We start from the raw sequence: 19,856 nt of genomic DNA, 5'->3' as shown, positions 1-19,856 counted from the left end.
ATCTCTGAATTCACATAATTTAAACATGTTTTACTCTGCCTTTGCTTCAGGCTGGGGAATGACTGGTTTATGCCTTGTCTGAGGGATTAAAAAAAAATAGAGCCAGGGAAACCTTTAGTTGTTGTGACTGCCAAAGCAGGAACAGCACAGGAATTCTCAAGGCTCTCAGGCAGCTGGGGGCTGCAAGCAAGTGTGCTCAAAGCTGTTGGGAGCAGGGGTTTAGCTCCCAGTGCTACCCTCACACTGGCAGCTGTCTCCCATCCCTATGCCTCAGTCCCAGCAGAACTAAAGCCCTGGCAAAACCCCAGCACGGCAGCCCCGTCCCCCCAGCCCTGCAGCTCCATCTTGAGCAGCTTCTTTCATTTTTCACGCTCAGTCCCCCCGAACGGAAACTTTGGTCAGAGATTTTACAGAGGCAGCCAGAGAGATACTTTCTTTCTTTTCTGCGGAGGAGGGCAGAGGAGTGACGGCACAGGGGGAAGGGTTTGTAGAGTTGTTTTTTTTCCTTTTTCCCTTTTTGCAACACTAGTTGTTTAGGGGAGTGTCTTGCGTTATTAATGCTGAGTGGCTCTGTGGTTCAAGGTCGTTAGTCATCCGCTGGTACTGCAGGAGACACCGGAGCGCTGAGCCAGAGCTCTTCATCCAACCCTCTGGGTCCTCCCAGGCCAGCAGGTTGGGAAGAGCTGCACATGGGGCAGCAGGGTCCTGTGGGGGTGTGCAGAGCAGCCTGGGGCCAGGGGCATCCTCACAGCCTGCCCAGACCTGTGGGACCTGCTGGGTTTAGTGGGTGGCAGTGCCTGAGAGGGGCTGAGGGGTAGGGAGAGCACCTGCAATGTGTGAGTGTGGGATCCTCCACACACCCCAAGAGAGGGCAGACATCTCTGTCCCCGCCTGGGAATCTGTCCCTGTGTTACTTACAGCTGCACAGGCACACCAGTCTCCTTCTCCTCAAGCTGCACCGATGCAGGATACTCCCTGAGAGCTAAGGGAATACAGGTCCGCTTGCACCCTCCCTGCCTGATTTCTTCCTTTTTTACTTCCTTAGGATGAAGGAGTCCAGGCAAACATTTCTTAATTTATTCTACATCCTCTGGCTCTTGCTGCTGCTGAAGACTGCCTCTTGCTCCCCTCTACCCCGTGGAAAAGACCCACGAGCCCCTTCGCTCCCCTTTGGGCTGTACAAAGGACACACCTGTGTTGGTATGTATCCAGGTTTTTTTGCCTGCTGGACTAGTTCATTCCTTTCCTTACTTTACTGGTGTGCTGAGAGTTGCTATTCACATCATAAATCACTCCTTTATCTATTTCGACAGCTGTACTGCAAAATACTTGTAGTCTTTGCTGAATCAGTTACTGAAGATTTTGCAAGGCCGTCATGGGATCTGGAATTATTTTATGATTTTGTTTTTGACTGGCTGCTTCCCAAAGTTCATGATTTTGCTCTGTGGGAAATGGCATCTGAGAAGTTGGCTTTAATGTCTGCAGGTCTGGGATCTGGAAATAGGATGTTATAAGGTCCTGATGTTTCTTAGGGTTCATGATGCATTTTGCTTAACTGGCAGGAAGGCACAGATCCCTTCAGACTTTCCCAAGGTCTCCTCATTGATTTCAGTTCCTGGAAAACTCTTCTTAAGAGTGGTTGGTCCATCCTTGGGCCAGAGGTCTTTGTGGTCTGGATAGTCATCTCTGGATAGCTGGGTTGTAAAGGCTGCTTCCTCACTTTTCCTTTCCTTTTGGTGTGCACACATGTCTACATGACCCATACTGAACTGGGGCAAGTTGGCAACCCCCTTTTTCACGTGACTTCAGTGACTGTGGTGATCCCCACAGTACTTATATCTGGGGGTAGGGATCCTACAGTCTCAGGTGGCTAAGTGATTCCCAGAGCAAGACTGGTGACATGGAGTCGATGTAAACTGTGGATATCTCTGCACCAAAATGTCCTTGGCATGGCACTCTATATACCTAGGGAGATGCAGTAGCTTGTATTTTTTATGTGTGCAAATGGATATGTCTTATGCATTGCAATCAAATGCTGTACTTTGTCATCAGCAGGACTTGTTGATCTTACAGGCCTTTTTCAGCCTAAAAATTTCTATGATTCTTTTAGCTTCCCAAGGCACCTTTGTGCTGGAAACATAAACCCTGTCACCATTTTCCATCCTTCAGAAGGAAATAATTCTTTCCACTGTGGCTTGGGGAATACAGTTAGAAATAAAAATCCTAAACTTGATAAAAGCAGATTTTTGCTTCACTTCTGAGCCACTGACAGTACCCCTGACAGTTTTGGTGGGGCAGGGTGAATCAAAAGGAGAGCACAGTCAGGGTGGTGAGGGGGTTCATCCACCAGCCAGAACATGAGAACAGAAGGTGAAAAGCAGAAATGGCTGTGAGGGGCTGTCCTTGCTTCGGCTGGGAGTCAAGCAAGTGGTGACTGAGCAGCTGCCAGAGCTAGGGGGAAGTGGTGTTGTTTAGTGGTGAGATCTTAAGGCAGCTAGAGTTTTGATGGAACAGGAAAGGCAGTGACTATGCTCATCTGTTGGATTTTTACACTGGTGGCTTTTAGATGTCTGGTTGTGAGCATTTTCTGGCTTTTCCATCCTGTTGACTCAGAAGAGTTCTAAATTCCACACATTGCATTGAAGTTGCCCTGTGCAAGATAACATGTCCTTTTTTTTCCCTCCTCAAGGGAGGAGAGCTGTGCTAGCCCCATTGCTGGGACCACTGTGCATCTCTTTGTTCAGGGAGGAGACATGAAAAACATTGCCTCCCACAACTAGTTTATCTTTCTGAAGTGTCCCTTCAGCTAAAAACATCCTTGTGAGCTCGACTTAGGACCCAAACAGACTGTGCCCACCTCTGTAAACCACAAGAAAAAAATAAAGTGTGACAAGTGATAAAAGGGCATGAGCAAGCTTGGCAGCGAGGGCTGGTGGCTGCTAGCCCAGATGGCTGCCTCTGGGCTTTCACTGATTATCTGCTCATTCAACTAACTCTTGAAAATGTCCCTTCCTTTTTTCAAGCAGAAGGGGAAAGCACAGGGGAATTGATGGTTGCACTTGCCATGGTTTGGAACAGGGGTAACATCAGCTCTTGCATCTGATTCTGTGACCAGCCCTCTTAGGAGCAGATAGTAAGGCAGGATCAGCTCGTGATTTCCTTCCAACAACTCGACCCCAGATACTTAGTTGGCTCAGTTTGCCTTATGGGAAAGTATTGAGAAAGAGACATGAGTACTTCTTCTGTGTCTTCTTGGCCTCATAGATCAAGGCCAAGATGATTTCATAGAATCAGAGAGAATGATAGAATTCTTTGGGTTGGAAGGCACCTTAAAGATCCTGTAGTTTCATCCCCCTGACATGGGCAGAGAAGCTTCCGCTTGATCACCTTGCTCAGAGTCCCATCCAACCAAGTCTTGAATAGTGGCAGGGCACAGCTTTTTTGGGCCACCTGTTCCAGTGCCTTCTCACTGTCATCATGAAGAATCCTTAAATCCTATCTAATTTTTTAATGTGAGAAATTCCTATTGCTAAATGCATAGATTTCCTTGAAGCATTTCTCTTTTTTCATGCAAGTTTAAATGTGTGGTCAGGTGTCTAATCTGTCAAAGTTATCTGCCTCAGTTTTCTGAGGGAAATGAGGTGGCTGCACATTGAATTTCTGATCACTCCTGTGTACCACCTGCTTGATTGAGATTGCCTATGTTAGTAGCCAAATCCAGTCAGAAAGTGAATGCTCTTTCAGTAACAAAGCCAAGAAAATATTTCCCATTAATTCTTTGCACTGAGAGTATCACGCTTCTTGAAGAAGTATGTGGAAATTATATGACAGGAGAGCAAAGTGCAGCTCTGGTACCTCTGTTAGATGTGATACAACTTGGTTGCTTCCTCCTTCTGTTCCGCTTGCTTGCAGCACTCCCTGGGTAGGCACCACCATCTGCCCCAGTATATTCCAGTCGTGTTGGCAAAGCTTTTGGGTAATTCAAGGGGCTTCCCTGCCCTTAGCAGATCCTGGGAAATGTGTTTTGGGTAGGCACCTATGTGCCAATATGGAACAGGGCTGAAGGAGAGGAGGGTGTGCCTCCAATGAGGTTTAGACAGCAAAAATCACACAAAGAGAAACACATAAAAAATGATGTGACTCTTTCTACAGCTAGCAAAGGTTTTAATCACCTTTGCTAACTGTAGAAAGAATCACATCATTTTTTCTTCATTTTCCTGAAAAATGTGGCTGCTTCATTTAGAGAAAGGCTTTTCATAATTGACTTGACATACAAACAAACCAGCTGGAATGTTCCCACCTAAAAAGGGGTTTAATACTGTTGCATTTTAGAGTTACAGCAAAGAGAGGAAAAGCACCCAAAGATAACCCTCCCAACCACAGGATCAGATGTAGTATACTGAAGCAATTCCTAGCTATCTAAGATAACTGGTCGGTAGCAGTACCTAACCCCAACCAGATAAATGGCTTTTCTTTGGCCTTGTCACGAGAAAAACTTTCCCAGCATCTGACAGTGTTTTTTCTCCATCAGTATTTCCTGTCTTCTCAGGCTGTTAAAATGCCACCATTTTTGCATTCTGTGAAATCAGCTCAGACCCCACTTTGCATGTGATATGTTTTTCTGGTTTTTTCTTATGAGGTAAAAGGGCTTTTCTAAGTTTTCCTACATGCAAAAGCCTGTGAAGCTGTTTTCCTCCTGCAAAGGCAGTGAGGTTCTGTTCTGTGCACGGGTTTGGGAGCTACATGCTGAGTCTGCCTTTCCTTTCTGGGTTTGTTACTGATAGGCAGCATAGCTTAAGGGATTTATTTGAGATGAGACCTAAAAATCCTTTTGCTGAGTGCAGCCTGACTGTTTCAGTCTGGCATCCTGAGAAAGAGATGCTGTGTACTTTTCTCTCAAAAATTAGGCATGAATGAACCTTTCATATGCTCAGGTCTTTACTTTCTCATCTTCCAAATGAGGAAAGTGCTGCCCATTTCAAAAGGCAAGCAAAGTTTTACTTAAGTTAATGTTAAGGTACCCAAAGACAGTACAGTTACACTGGTAATCTGTTGACACTGGTGTTAATGTTTCATCATTTTTATACTGATTTTTAAAGCTTTTATTCCACCCTTACTTACCACAGAGCCCTTAAAGGTTTTTTGCAAATTGCTCTGTTCTCTAGCAAAGGTGACTTCATCCAGAGGTACCTGAAGCAACCTCAGGAAAGGCAGATGCTGCCCTGGAGGATGCAGAAAGTGGGGGAGACACTGAAAGATGGATGGGAACTTCTGTATTCATCTCCCTTCAACATAGTAGGAAAGGGAATTTGGAGAATGGTAGATTAGTCAGTTAAACATCAAATCCTAGAAAAATCCTGCAATAGTTAATAAAACTTTTTTAAAACATCTTTTAAAAGTAGTGTCAGATCAATCTAATTTTCTTTGCCAATGGGATAATGCCATGTAGACATGGAATAAGAAGCAGATATTATAGCTGGGCTTTAGTAAGGCTTTTGGCACTACCTCAGCACCAATCTTAGGCTTGAGAGATGTGTGACAGTGGTTAAGCTTCTACAGGGCAGAACAAAACTGATGGAGAGTCTTGTTGAGAGAGTAATTACAAGTAGCTCGCTCCCTAAGCAAAAGGATGTACAAAATCAGGTCTTTCTTCTTTTGAACATACTATCATTCTATATTTTTCGCTAGCCAGGATAACTAGCTATTAAAATAAATCAGTTCATGTAAAGCTGAAATTGTTTGCAAGTAAAATGGAGGGCAAAATTAAATTCAAAACAAGCTTGACAACTTGGAGTACTTGTGTCTGAAAAGGTAATTTCAGTATGGGAATGTTGAAGGCACTCGCTTCGGCAGGAATAGTCAATGACACACACAGCAGATGAAGCAGAACCGGCTGGGTAGCATCCCTAAGGAAGATGATCTGGGCTTGTAGTGGCACAATGACGGCATGCTGTCGCAAGGCACGCACACGCAGCACGCACCGAGACGTGCGAACAGAAGTCAGCCTGCAATACATGAAATAACCTGTTACCTTTCTCAGCATTGACAAAGCCTCAGAGGAATTTCTGCCTTCCCTTTTGAGAAAGAATGATGCAGAGTGGCAGGAGGTTTCAGAGAAAAGCAAGCATAAGCTATAAAAGAAGAGTGAATAAATTAGAGCTAATTAGTCTAGAGAAGAAAATCTTGAGAAAAGACATATCTGTCCGTGAAAGCACTGAAGGTGTGATCCATTCTCCAAGAAGTAACAGAAATGGGTATTAGTGGGGACAATCAGGTTAGGAAGAGGATTTTCCTGTGACAGTGATAAGCAAGCAGAGTAAGAAATTCCTGAGAAATCTGTTGAAGACCTCATTAGAGATCTTTACAAACTCTGTCTGCCCTGTCCCTTCGGAACAGCCTAGATGGTTTAGATCATCTGTCAGGGCAGAGGTTTTGTAAGAGAACTTACTCCAGGCCAGCATTTCTGGAGCTGGATGCTGTGGCTGCAAGAAGCATTTGCAAAGAGCAGCATTTATTTGTTCCCCCCCCCATCCACAGCAGACTGCCCTGCTCTATTGGCGATTAACTTTGGTTGCCCTTTTCAGAACGAGGCTTTTAGTCAGGGAGCCCTCAATAGAGCCAGACAGCAGTGCTTTCCATTTTCTCTGCTAGCAAGCAGAGATCCTGTGGGTCAGCAGCCAGAAAAGCAAATTTCCCCATCTTTGTGCTCAATATAATGCCATTCTCAGCAACCTTTGTGGGTCACCACCTCCATTCAGCCAGGAGCACACAGTTCCTACCATATGAAGAAGCATGTTTTTGAAACGTATTTTCAGCTCTGATTGCGTTATAGAACGGGTGTTTCTGAGCTACCAGCAGAGTAAAATGCTGACCTCTACCTGTGTTGATTTGTGTGGTAGTCATTGTCCTCAACAGTTTGCCTCTGTCTAGCTGTGCATGAGTGCAAGGATGAAATATGCCCCTTGGAGTGGCAGCAGGACCAGTGGCGTTCAGAGTTCCCGACAACTTCACAGAATGGAACATGCAAAATGGAGTTGGAGGCTTTTAACAACTGTGCTCAGGCAGAGTGGCTGTGCACATATTGTCTGGGGGGGCACCATGACAGAACATATAATTTACAGCTCACTGAGTTCTGTTAAAAAGCCTTGCTCAATATCAGTGTAGCACCACAATATATTTTACTCTAAAAGGTTGGGAATCTACTTTGATTACAGCTAAGTCAGTTCCAAGCCATAGCAGCTCTGCGCACTTCACCAGCATTGCTCAGTTTAATCAGCAACAAAGTTTGACCTGATGATCAGCAATAAATACTAAATTTGACCCTAACATTTTTCCTTAGGATTATACTTCAGCTGGCACAAACACAGGTATGGGAATAGTGCAGTAGAGATACTAAAGCAACCACTCAGCAACTTTCCAACATTGATGGTAAAAATTTCTTTTCCAAAATCACCCCAAGTCTTACTGAAAGCTTATGTTTCTAAAATGTAAATGCAGCTATTGATCACAATGAAAAGATGTGCTCAGCATGCCAACACATCCATATCTATGCGTGTGTAAATTCACAATCACATCTATGTGCATTTGTACACATGGGTAGTCTTGTACATTCTACATTACTGATGCTTGCCTTGAGTATAACAATCATTTTATTGATTGTCTGTTTGGATGCTGATTCCCACATGTGCACCTCTCACTCTCGTTCATGTCTTAACCCCAGAGAGAACTACTGCTCATGTTTAAGACAATCATTTTTACTGCTTTTATGAACTGTATATCCGAAAAAAAGTTTCTTGCATTCAGAATCCTGAAATGGGGAAGCCTTTGCCACAAGGATAAAGTTTTCCACTTACATTAACACCCCCTGCCAGCATTCGGGTTTCAGTAAATTTTCAATACCTTTTCCTGATTTGGAAAAGAAAAATGTGTTAGTGACACACATACATACATAGGGGCTTTTTTAATATTAGTTAATACAGAAAACATTTTTATTGGAAATGCCTGGGGTTATAGATTTTGTTAAATAGGGCTCTTTGAAGTGTAATGTAGGAAACACTAGGGATACATTTGGCTGCCAGGTATCGAGTCTTCCACTAGATGGAAACTGAATTTTCTGTACTGTCATAGCTGTATCAGAGTCCTTGTTGTATGTCTAAATGAAGCAAAAATGAATGACTGGAGCTCTCAAGTTAGGGTGGGCCTGAGATGTCCCACTGCTTTTGCATGAGCAACAGAAATAGTAACTAGTATTCCAGGTTTTGATGGAATTTGTTACTAATGCACTCAAAATGCTGCTATTTTGATATTAATATTTTTAAAATTTCTTTAGCCACTAAACTAAGTGTAATTTAATGCCCAGGGACAGGTTTGTTAATAATGTACCTTCTAGTATTTCCAAGATATTTCATAAGACTTAGCAAATTAAGGGTGAAGGGTCTTGTATTTGCCAGCATATTTGAAAATGGATACCTATAATTATGTTCAATCACCCCAGTATCTCTGTAAAATACATTAATTCTGTAAATGGGATAGGAAGCAAAGTCTGAGTTAAAAGACTATCACTCAGATCCATTTCCAAATTGCCTTTCAAAGCAACAAATCCTCTGGCTGTATATGGGAAGATAACTGTCCTTACTTTGTATATACATTTATGTCATTTGAGCTCAATATTGCATTGAGCTGGAATGAAATCTTGAGGTAATAAAGGGCTGTTCTTTGAAAGTATCAGCTCAGTAATGAGAAGCAGTGCAGGAAGGCAATAGGGATATTGGGCCCTGTTAGGAAAGGAATATGTAGTGAGTGAGATGCTGGCACAAGTTGCCCAGAGAAGTTGTGGAAGCCTCATCCCTGGCTTTGTTCAAGGCCAAGTTGGATGGGGCTTTGAGCAACCTGGTACAGTGGAAGGTGTCCCTGCCCATGGCTGGAGGGTTCAAACTAGATGATCTTTAAGGTCTCTTTCAACCCAAACCATTCTATGATTATATGAAAAAAAAAGCATTCCTGGATTTTAAGTTTGCATAACCATGGTCTTCCTGCACCTAGATGTCATGGGTGTCCCCATCTCAGAGGAGAAAACCCTATTTCTTATTATCTCCCCACGTGAATTTCAAAGAGAAATGGTTGAACTGGAACTGGATTAGACTAATTTGGAAAGAGGTATTTTTATGCCAGAACAACAGCGTCAGCACAAGGAGTAGCAGTATCCTCTTTTGTAGACAGGTTCTTGGGTCTCCTCAACTGTAGGTTTTAAGAGATGCCTTGGAGCTTAGGATCATCTATAAATGGAAGAATCTAAGACTGTGTTTTGGGAAACCCTTCATCTTCTGTATAAAGCCAGGAATGGGATAAATGGCTTCATGTATGTGGAGTCTTGCTGCAGCAGACAGATTTTTGAAGCAGAGTTTTGCCATGTCACCAAGCAAGGCTCCAGTTCCTGCTCTAACAGGAGGAAGCAGAGTGGTCACAGGGTGGCCACAGCCTGGTCAGCAGGGTTTGCAGAGAGATATTGGTGACCAAGGCCATTTTTTGGACTTGTGTCTTCCTTGTATTCTGGGGGTACATTCAATATATTGGCTGTAGGGGTGAGAAAGAAATCCAGCATCCAGAAACATGAACAAAGAATGGCAAAGGATGATGTGCCAGGTGCCAGAAAATCCATTTAACAGGGTTTTACTCAGACAAATATACCTACAAATCTGAAACTTAGAGAGGCAGCTTTCACTATCCAGAAACTTCTTGACATCCCTAGGTATAATTCTAATTATAGAGCCTTTCAACCTTGTGTGGCAGAAGTGGATTTAAGTTAAATAGTCTGCTCAAACTGCCAGAGGCTTCACAGCTAAGCAATGAATTCCTCTAGTTCTGACTTTATTATTGGGGTAAGATTTTTTTTTTCCTGAGCTTATTGGAAATGGCATTTTTTTATTACGCACTACCTTCAAATATATGGAAAAAAGTACTTCCTGATGTGTGAGTTTTCACCTTACTGCACTGAGCCAAATGGCTATGGTCTTGTCTTATCTCTTCAGAAATTAATAGCAGACGGGACAAGCCACCACTAAAAGCGACAGGCATTTATTAATACCAGAGTCTAGTTTCTAATGCCTGGTAGGTATTATAATGCCAATGAATTTCTTTCAAAGAAAAACACCCTTCAGCCTGTCAAGGTATTGAAACCTATTATTGAAACGAGACAGCAGAATCAACGTGCTGAAAGTTGTTTCTAAAGAAAAGCATGTGCAACAGTTAAAAAAAAAAAAAAAAAAAAAAAAAAAGAGCTTTATTTAATGATGCAGCCTATTTATGATGCATTATATGTGTCCAGCTCATGATGAGAAATAAATCACATCTAAATATCTAGTGAATTAAATGCAAGCAATAGCTGCTAATGACTGGCCAGATCTGGATGTGCTTTTCTACTGATGCCAGAGTACTTAAAAGTTTATATTCTTGTACATGTCATAAGTAATTAAAGCTATGAGATTTTTACAGTCAAAGACATCTGACCCTGCCCTTTTTAGTATATAATTATTTTCCATTTTTAGCCAGGAATTAAGACCCATTAAATACTAGGACAACTACTCAGTATTTCTGTTCCTGCCACTCAGTGCAGAGGAAGATGATAAAAAGAGACCAGGCTTGTAGTAAAATAAAGGATAGTCTGAATTAACTTTCATTTATAGACACTAACCTCTTGAAGTTTACCCATAGCCCAACACAGAGATAAGTTCTCCTAGAGGATGAAGAAAGGCATGTTTCCTTAAAAAAACAGGTAGAGCCTAGGTAGATTGGCCTCCCTCTGCTGCAGTGAGTCCCCTTGGAATATTCGTCCTCCCTCCTCACAGGGTTCAACTTTTTTCCTGAGTATTTTAGAATCTCCAGCCCAAAAACCACTCCTGATGGCAGCAGCCTATGTGAAAGGCTTTGAGATCAGCAGAACCAACACATAAGCAAGCAACCCCAGGGTGCAGCTCACAAGGAGTAAGGAGGGGTAAGCCAAGGGCAGCTGATAAAAGCCCAGGTGGATGGGGAGGACAGAGTCCAGATCAGCCAATATGATATGTGTTGGTGAAATGTGTTCCCTGGGAGCACCTTCCCTACCAGAGGGTCAGGAGACTCTCCAAATTCACTTCCAGAGACTCCAGCTGCAGTGCCTAAGGAACAGCAGAGCCAAGACTATCTCTATCTGCTTGTCCCATGGAGCATGGAATTTTATGTGGAATAACTGCACTTGAGGAGGGAGCATTTGGTTAACCAAGGTGTGGTCTGCAGGTGCCCGAAGTGGGGAGGATGTAATAGCACAAGCAGAAACATCCTCTCTGACAGTGAAGATGAGTTCATGAGAGCAAACATTTTGAAGTTCAGCTCTGTGGGTTTTTCCCAAGTAGTCAGGCTGTTATTATTGTTATTTATATTCATATAGCATCTAGTAGCCTGAGGTACTGCATTAAGTACTGCTCAGGCTCATTGTTGGCTCCTTTAATCCTCATGTGAAGCAGATTTGCCTTTGGGCCTGGTTCAATAGACAAAAGGTGTCTATTTGACTTAATCAACATGAAAAATTTTCTTTTAATTGCTGTGAGACTGCTCCTTGAGTGGGGCTACCTGCATGATTGTGTTTGTGATTAGGAATTCTGTTTATTTTGCAGAGCTGAACCAAAAATAGCTTTTTTTTTTTTTTCTTACTCCCTCTGGGGTACTTTGACAAACATGAGAGAGAAACTTACATCTTCAGTGGGAACTCTTGTTGTATAACAGATAAAATGAAAATATCAATGGTATTTTTATCCTCAGCCCAACTTTTTGGATTGAGCTGTTTGTCCATAATCCCTCTTTTATGCAGCCCCTGGCTGCAGGTGCAGGAGCACTGGGTTACACAGCATAGGCAAAATGAAAATCACTTCTCTCTGCTGCAGTAGGTGACACTGTCAGCTCCAACCTAAACAATTCTATGACTCTGTAGAATCCTCCAGCTCATGAAGCGAAAGAATGAGAGGTAAAACAACAAAAGCTGTGCACCTTGGAAAATATGAAAGGACTAACTAGCTTCTCCCTGCCTCTCTGCTTGGACTCCTTTTTGTCTTTCTGACGTCTAGACAGCATGATTGATAGATGAACATCTGACCTTGGTAAGAAGAAAGGAAAGCACAGAAAGATTGTGTGGTTTTGTGGTTAAGTTATCATTTAGGTAATTTAATTTTTCTGAGCTTCCATCCTCATGAATAAAATAGACATAGAGGTCAGAGCAAGGGTAGTCCCTGTTGTCTGCATGTTGTTCATGTGTGTTAACAACATAGCCTTTATGTAATGACTTTTAGATGTGTTATGGTGTGTTTTCAGGATGTGCAGTGCCATCTCAGCGCTAAAGGCTGGAGTCAGTCCAGCAAGGCTATTACCACTCTATGCTGGCAAAGGAGCCAGGGTCTGTTTTCTGTGCCTGAGGCCAGTGCAGGACATGATTTGCACTAAAACAGCTGAAGTCTCTTGTGCTCCTTAACGTCCACCCCACAACTGTGGGAGTGCTTGATGTCCTGTCCCTGGAAACATTTGAGATCAGGTTGAACAGGGCTCTGAGCAACCTCATCTAGGTGGTGATGGCCCTACACCAGTGATGGCTCACTTCAGGGCTTGGAGTATAAAAGTCTCTTCCAACCCAAACTATTTTATGATAAGGCTGTAGTAAGGTTAAACCTGGACCAGAGGGCCCTGGCCTGTTCTTTGAGACCAAGACCTGAACAAACTATGCACTTAATCTTGGACCTTCCCTTTACTTTCAGTTGTCGTCTTTAGTATTCAGTTTGTTTTTTTTTTTTCAGCTGTTGTGTTTTTAATTAGCTGTTAATTCCTGGGACTAGTTAGCCTCTGGCTATTTGGGGAGTTGGGGAGGGGGGCAGGAAAGAAGGAATATTTTGCTTCAGGGTTTTTTTTGGTTGCATCTGTCTCCATTTATTCTTCAGTTCTTTTAGGCTGACTGGAGGTAATGGCTCTTAGCATGCTTTATAAATCATTCTGCAGAGGATCTTGAGTGAGCCTTTTATTTAATAAGTATGGAGAAGTGGCTTTTATCCCTGCAAAAGCAGTGACAAATTCACTGTAATTTCTTCTGGATTACTGTATTTGGGATAGAAGAAGTAATAGAAGAGTCAAAAATATTGGTCTTACAGCAAGTTCCAATTGCTCTCCCTTCTCTTTTACTTGCTATAGAAGCATCAGAGTTATTTACGTTGAAAAACAGCACTTTGATTTAATAGCACATAGGTAAGGGGGCTTGGAAGGAATTTAGAAGCTCACTTTGAAGAGTTGTGCTAGTCTGAAAACCTGAACATTAATGTTCTTGAGCTTTGGAAAAAGATGAGTCTGCAGCCACATCAAATGCTGTAGCTCACCTCCATTTCTAGACCATGATAGAGCAAGCCTCAGAGGTGAGATTGCTTGCACATGAGAGGAAACAGAATTCTGTTACAGGGATTTGAAAGAGAAATCCTTATTCAGGCTGCTGACACCGTGGCTCCTTGTCTCCTGTGAGCCTGGGATACCTGCCTTCCTTGCACAGGCTCTGAGTCTAGGCAGGGCTATCAGGGGTCTGACTACAGTGGGCAGACTTGGCATCACCAAAGCTGTGTTCCTCATAAAATGGTGAAGCCACTGCAGAGGAAGCACAATGCTGACCTACAGCAATTTAAAATGAATGCTTATTATGTGGATTTTGAATGACTGTTCCGTGGGCTTCTATTTAATTGAATCTATTTAATCCCCAAAGCAGCAGAGGGAAAAGTGCTGCACATCTCAAGAAACTCTTTGCTAGCCCTGATCACACCCAGATTAGTGATGAGAAATAACCAGATTCGTCAGTCATAGGAAGTGGTTTCTTTCCAACCACAGAGGCAGAGCAGAATGAACTGTGAAGTCATTTTGGTTTTAATAAATGTGTTGCTGGGCTCAGCAGCCCTGTGTGTGCTGAGCATCACTGGGCTTTACCAGAAAGTCTGTGAAGAAATGTTGCCACGGATGCTCTGTCATGGTCAACACATATGTCTGTGGTGTGACTTCTATTCTGTAGACAGTCACAAACATTTGGTTTTGTACCTCTCTGTGCTGCTTGTGTGGAGAGGTATAAAAGTCCTATTAAGTACAGACCTGTGCCTTTTTTCTTGTGAGATAAAATGAGAGAGCAGGTGATCAAGCAGGCAGTTGTGACAATGGCCATCTCTTTGACTCCTCAATTTTCAGCCTTGAAAGAATGGAGTCATTTTTCCAGGAACACCATATAGTGCTGCAAAAGCCAGGCTGTTCTGTGGGCTCCTCTGGAATCAGGATCCTCTCTCTAATAACTTACAAGGTTTCAATGAAGACAGGAATTCACTGATATTTTTTCCCCTTGAACACCTATCTGCCATGGAGCATCTCAATAAATTAAATGCCCAAAGATGCCAGAAATACTTCTGTGGTGCAGGGCGCTTCATAACATTTCACCAATAATATTATCCTTTCTTTTTGGTTTTTTATTTTCTTGAAGGATGCGTGCTTGTGGTGTCTGTCATCGAACAGCTTGCACAGTGGCACAACAGTACAGTGAAGGCAGCTGTGGAGAGGCTGTGTGACTACATACCTGGTAAGTACCAAATAATGTGCCATATGTCGCCTTGGTGCTGATGTATTTCCCTGTTAATTAAAAACTAGAATGGGAAGTCTGAAAAAACTTTATCCACCTCTTGTGCAGTACCTCAGATGTGTGTAGCTGGGAGATAGCAAGTTGCTATTTACAGGGAAGTCAGTGACATGGCTTCACTTAAATTCAGAGCTGGGGTTTTGTCCCAAAAGTTAGAGTGAATGGGGCTATATTAAGCCCCCCACACACGTGAGCACCAATACATGCAGACCAGTTCCCTTCCTTTTTCTCCCCTTAGTCTCTTTGTTAGCAGCTTAAGAATAGAGCCACTGTATGCCCCACCACTCCTCCTGCTCGTTGATACAGGTCTTTGTAGCAACAGTGAAGATGAAAATGTTTTCAGCGGTATGGGAACTGCTATTGTAAAATTCTGAAAATGAGACGAGGCTGACAGGTGTAAGATGTGAGCATTTAATGTGCACAGAAAAGCTACTGAAATGTAATTTGTGATACAAATTTCAAAAGTGGTATCTATTCCATGAGAATATATGTAAGACTCCCCTTTTTCTGCCCCTTATTTTATCCACGCTAAGGAGGTTGGAGCTCCATAGGCACACCCTTAAATAGAGAACAGTTTGAGTGCTAGAATAGCTTTGTGCCTCACAGACCAATCCTATAACTATTTAAGTAGCTAGATCTCACATGCATTATATCTTTTTAATGGTATTAGTGTAAAAAGATGGTTTAGGATTCTTCATTAAAATGTCATTTTTATATGATTTCATGAATTGTGTCTCTGAGAAACCATCTTGCTCTGTAGACTCCAGTCTCACAGAGGATATGTGTAGAATATTAATTCCCTCCTTTCCTAGGAAGGATTTCCCAAGGCAGAATGGGGCAGGGATCTAATTGCTAGGATTCATTCATCGATAGAATGGCGCTTATCTGATTTCTATTTCATAAGTCATATCCTCAGTGTTGTAAATTACAGGCACATAACCATGAAGTTGCAATTAGAAGCACTGATCCTGCTATTAAAACACAATTTTCTTCTTTAAATTATGACATGCTAGCTCTGTGCTCATGATTCACTTAGTGGACTTTGTTCTTCTGACATGTCAAGATATTTCTTTTCAGCTGCCATTCTTTACACACATAAAATCCTATTATCCCTTTAGTTGAATCTGTATAATCCAGTTACCTTCTGAGATGCATGGATATACCCAGTAAAAAAAAAAAAAAAACCTGACCCTGAACTTGAAAGGAGTGAAAAATCCTATGGATTGTGTGGGAGCTACAGTGTAACCCGATTTATCCTCTCCAGGGAGGTGAACACCGCAGCCCAGCAGGAATCAACAGTTTCCTCTTGCTGCTTGAAACAGTAGAAAAGCTTTGGGTGCTGGTGAGGAGCAAACCTACCAAAGCAGGTCATGCATTTCACATGGAAAAACAATTTCATTATTATGCACATGCCTACAATCCATAGCAAGAATAACAGCAACAAATTATTGGCAGCGAGGCTTTTCCTAAGGCATAAAAACCTTAGAAAGTGGGGTTTTTGAGGGCCTCCTATAATTCTGATTACAGTCAAGCCTTTGGATCTGTAAAGTTATGTGATGTTCAAGAACAAAACATGCTTAGAGAAAAAGAGAGAAAATTTCAGTACCTGTCAGTCCCACTCAATCTCACAGGCTGTGTAGAAAACAGAACCACAGCCTCATTTGTATGGAAATACTTGCAATGTGTGTGATTCAAGCGACATGGCAAATAGACCTATGACAATAAAAACAGTAATGTCGTGAGTGAAGAAGGCTCTTGAGCAGATAGAAAGGCCAGGTCTGGGGGAAGGGGCAGTATTTACAATATAAGAGGCGTTGTTAGCAAGAATGTATGTTTACCTGGATACTGACTGTCTGCTTGATGACACAGAGTTGTCTGATACCTGAAATGTGCTTTGAGACCCTCTGCCTCCGGCTTTGCCTCTCAGTCATGCTCTGCTTCTGTGTTGACCACTGCTGTGTAAACACCTTAGAGCTCAAGTGCAAATGGCAACGTGATAATAGCATCTTTTTTGCAAATATTTGTCCTCTGGGACTCGGCCAGCATTTGTTTCCAGGACTATGAAGCTATATAGGAAAACCTTCTCGAGTGTTCTTAGGGGATCTGAGGGATCTTAAGGGATCTCTTTTATCTGAAGCAAGTATACTCTACATTTTCTCTGCATTTTCCAGCATTTAGTTTTGTTTATGCTCTTTTTTTGCCCCTGAACACCCACAGTTATTGATAATTTTTCACTTTCTCTCCCCCTCTTTTCTGACTTACATTGCTTCTTCCTAACAGAGATTTCTCTTTGCAATATCCTCTCCTTGTGTGTGTTAGCAGAGTTGGAGACTTGTGAACACATGAATGCAGCCTTGCTCCAATGGCAAGTCCTGTAAATGCTGTCTGTGGCTTTGGTCTTAGTGTTTTGTTGAAAGCCAAAGCCTGAATGGCATCTGAGTCTTCCAAGAGGACTTCATGAAGCTCAACGATAATTTAAAATTATTACTATTCCTTTTACCTCCCATCATTTTTTTACACCATGGGGTAATTGCACATTAAGTTTCCTATATGCATTAAGGAAATCAGTGTGACCAGCAAAACACCTATATCAGCTCCCCAGAGCTGATAGGCAGCCAAAATTAGCTCTCTCCTCAGACACCAGGTGAGGTTACAGCAGCCAGCTGGCTTCTCCAGAGCTAAAAATGTTGTGGAAACCAGCTGGTTCGGGAAGCTCATAAGGAGACCATCGCCCGTGATGCACTGGGGAGGTGTTGGGGAAGCCAGCCACGTTTGCCTGCAGGCTACCTTTGGGAGCCAGGTACCCCACTGTCAAGCCTCATCAGAGGGTTTTCTAATCAGCAGTGATGCCAAACACAGGGTTATTGATGTCTACAACATCTTTCACTTTAGGTGAACAAGAATAAAATCTAATTCCAGTCAGGAGACCAATTTTTACTTGCAGATTGCTTCTGAAGAGCCAATAGTGAGGAGTTATCCAGCAAAGGAGGCAAAGAAATTAAGCTAATAACTTGATTGAAATAAAACACCTGTCATGGAATAAGAAAAATCAGCTACTGTCATTACAGAAGCTGCCTGCAACACCATGAGTAGGAGGGTGGTGGGAAAATTATCTCTTTGTTCCCTGCTATGCCTTCCTGGTGCCAGTCCTCCTTTCTGAGGTGCAGGTTGCCAGCCAGGGTGCCTGCAGTCCTGGCAGGAGAGCAGCTGTGGGAGCAGGAGCACACCCATGTTCACCAGTGGAGTCCCTGCCACAAGGATTTGTACCCTCCACACAGCAGAACTATCCACCCTGTATGCAGCAGCCCCCAAACCCTGGGCATGTCCAGCCTGGAACTGGTTAAAATTGAATATTCAGCCCAAAGTCAGATGGCAGTGACTGCTTTGGGTGTTTCTGGGAAAGATGAGAATAATCTGTGCTTTCTTCCCCAGGTACAGATAGTTATCTATCTGGGTAATGGAGGTGCAAGAGAAAACTCTGAGAAGTTTGAGGAGCTGCAAGTTGGTTGTTACAGCACTTGTGTGAACCTGTCTCTTATGACATTTCACAGCACCACCCCAGCTGGAGCAAGCCTGGCACCTCCTTTGCAGGATATGTGCATGGTTAACCAGCTCTAGTCTGTTCAGGCCAAGAAACAGGCAGTTTTCCTTCGTGGGGCTGTCAGATCAGTGCCCTGCTTGCATTCAAAACCCCACTCTCCCTCAGTGTCTGTGCTCTGAGGGGTGCATGGATGACCTGTTATTTTGCAATAGTACCTTAAAGGAATCTCTTATGAACTGTTTTATCAATGACATGCTTCACACATATTAAGGAAACCACCTGAGCCAGCATCCCAAAAAGGCACATGGCTGTAGACTGCGAAACGAATCAAATGAGAAGTGTCAGGTATTTCTTTGAGTACAATTACTCCTGTACAACTCCTGCTCTACACAGAACATATTGTCTTAACTCCACAAGCCCCCAGAAGCTCCAAGGCAGTTCTAGGAGTAGCATCAAGCCCAATATCACTATCTGCACTTTGATTTATGTGTTTGTTTTTCTTCTTCTTTCAAACCTACTGAGATGTTTGTTATAAGTTCTTAGAAGATGCTGTGGCATGCACAATTTCTTTTGACTTTTCCATTATGCCACACACAGAAAAATTACCAAAAGCTAGTTATCCTTTTTAGTCTTTATCATGCGACTTACTAAAGCCAGAAGGGTTTTAGGCAAGACTAGAAATCCAGATTTTTCCATTCTCTGGTGCTACACTGAGGTCAGAGATTCACATGCCTTCTCCTAAAGTAAATCAGCATTCACCTTAATGAACCAGCTGCTTCTGTATTTTGACTGCTACAAAACCTGTTTCACCATGTTCAATTACTTTAAAAAATATTTTTAATTATGTTTTCTAGAAAAACTGCAAGGTTTCTGTTATGTGCTTGCTGAACTTTACGGACCACACATAGCTGAACTGTAAGTATAGCTGTGTCCTCTCAGATTTTTGCTTAGTTTTTTCTTGACATGTACAGATGTGCTGTCAGGTTGAAGTGGAGGGATTTCACTCCTAAAATCACATTATTTTTAAAGCAGAGATGCTTTACAGTGATTCTGGTTTGGCATTTGGCACAGCTATTCCTGAGTGAATAAACACAGGCTGCCACTGGTAACCATTTTGATATCCCATTTAAATCTCAGATCAGGCCCACCTGATATAATTATCTTTTGAAATTCAGCTCATTTGGTTGAGGGAGGAATTTGAATAACTTGTGTGTGTGAGACAGGTTCTATAAAATCACACAGTTGTTGCTTGGCTCTTGCTTTCCCTTCTACTTTAATCAGGCTTTCTAATTGTCAGCCCCTACATGCTCTCAGCCCCGACCTTGATATGCACTCTTGGGGAAGCCTACTACTTAATCTAAGTGATTAAAAAAATAAAATGTAGGTCATTTTATTCCTCTTTGAAAGTTTTTAGTTTAATTAACAGAGCTTTTACTAGACCTTCTTCTTCCCTAGGGCTTTTATTTTTGTTTTTAAAACTAGACAAGGGACTGCAAAGTGCTTACAGGACTAAGAAATGCTGTAATCAAACATTTTAATTTAATTCCTAATTAGCCCAGAGGTGTGTCCCAAAAAGGAAGAAATAATCCTAGCACTCGTGCTTGGTGATTAAAGGTTAAGGATCTTTGAAGGATTTCTGGTTATGTT

General features: G+C 42.5%; 1 protein-coding gene across 4 annotated transcripts in view; it reads left to right on the top strand.

Annotated features, from left to right (window-relative positions):
• Nucleotides 1–518: 518 nt before the first annotated feature.
• AOAH (acyloxyacyl hydrolase) overlaps nt 519–19,856 on the top strand; it is a 74,128-nt gene continuing 54,790 nt past the window's right edge. For all 4 annotated transcript variants that reach the window (XM_059848735.1, XM_059848755.1, XM_059848763.1 and 1 more), the window contains exons 1-4: nt 519–672; nt 1,046–1,200; nt 14,516–14,611; nt 19,064–19,124. In XM_059848735.1, coding sequence (XP_059704718.1) covers nt 1,047–1,200; nt 14,516–14,611; nt 19,064–19,124 — 311 coding nt within the window. In that variant the 5' untranslated portion in view covers nt 519–672; nt 1,046. The remainder of the gene's footprint in view (nt 673–1,045; nt 1,201–14,515; nt 14,612–19,063; nt 19,125–19,856) is intronic.

The sequence above is a fragment of the Haemorhous mexicanus genome, chromosome 1 (genome assembly GCF_027477595.1).
Source record: "Haemorhous mexicanus isolate bHaeMex1 chromosome 1, bHaeMex1.pri, whole genome shotgun sequence".
NCBI classification, from domain to species: domain Eukaryota; kingdom Metazoa; phylum Chordata; class Aves; order Passeriformes; family Fringillidae; genus Haemorhous; species Haemorhous mexicanus.
This window is presented reverse-complemented; position numbering and strand designations above follow the sequence as displayed.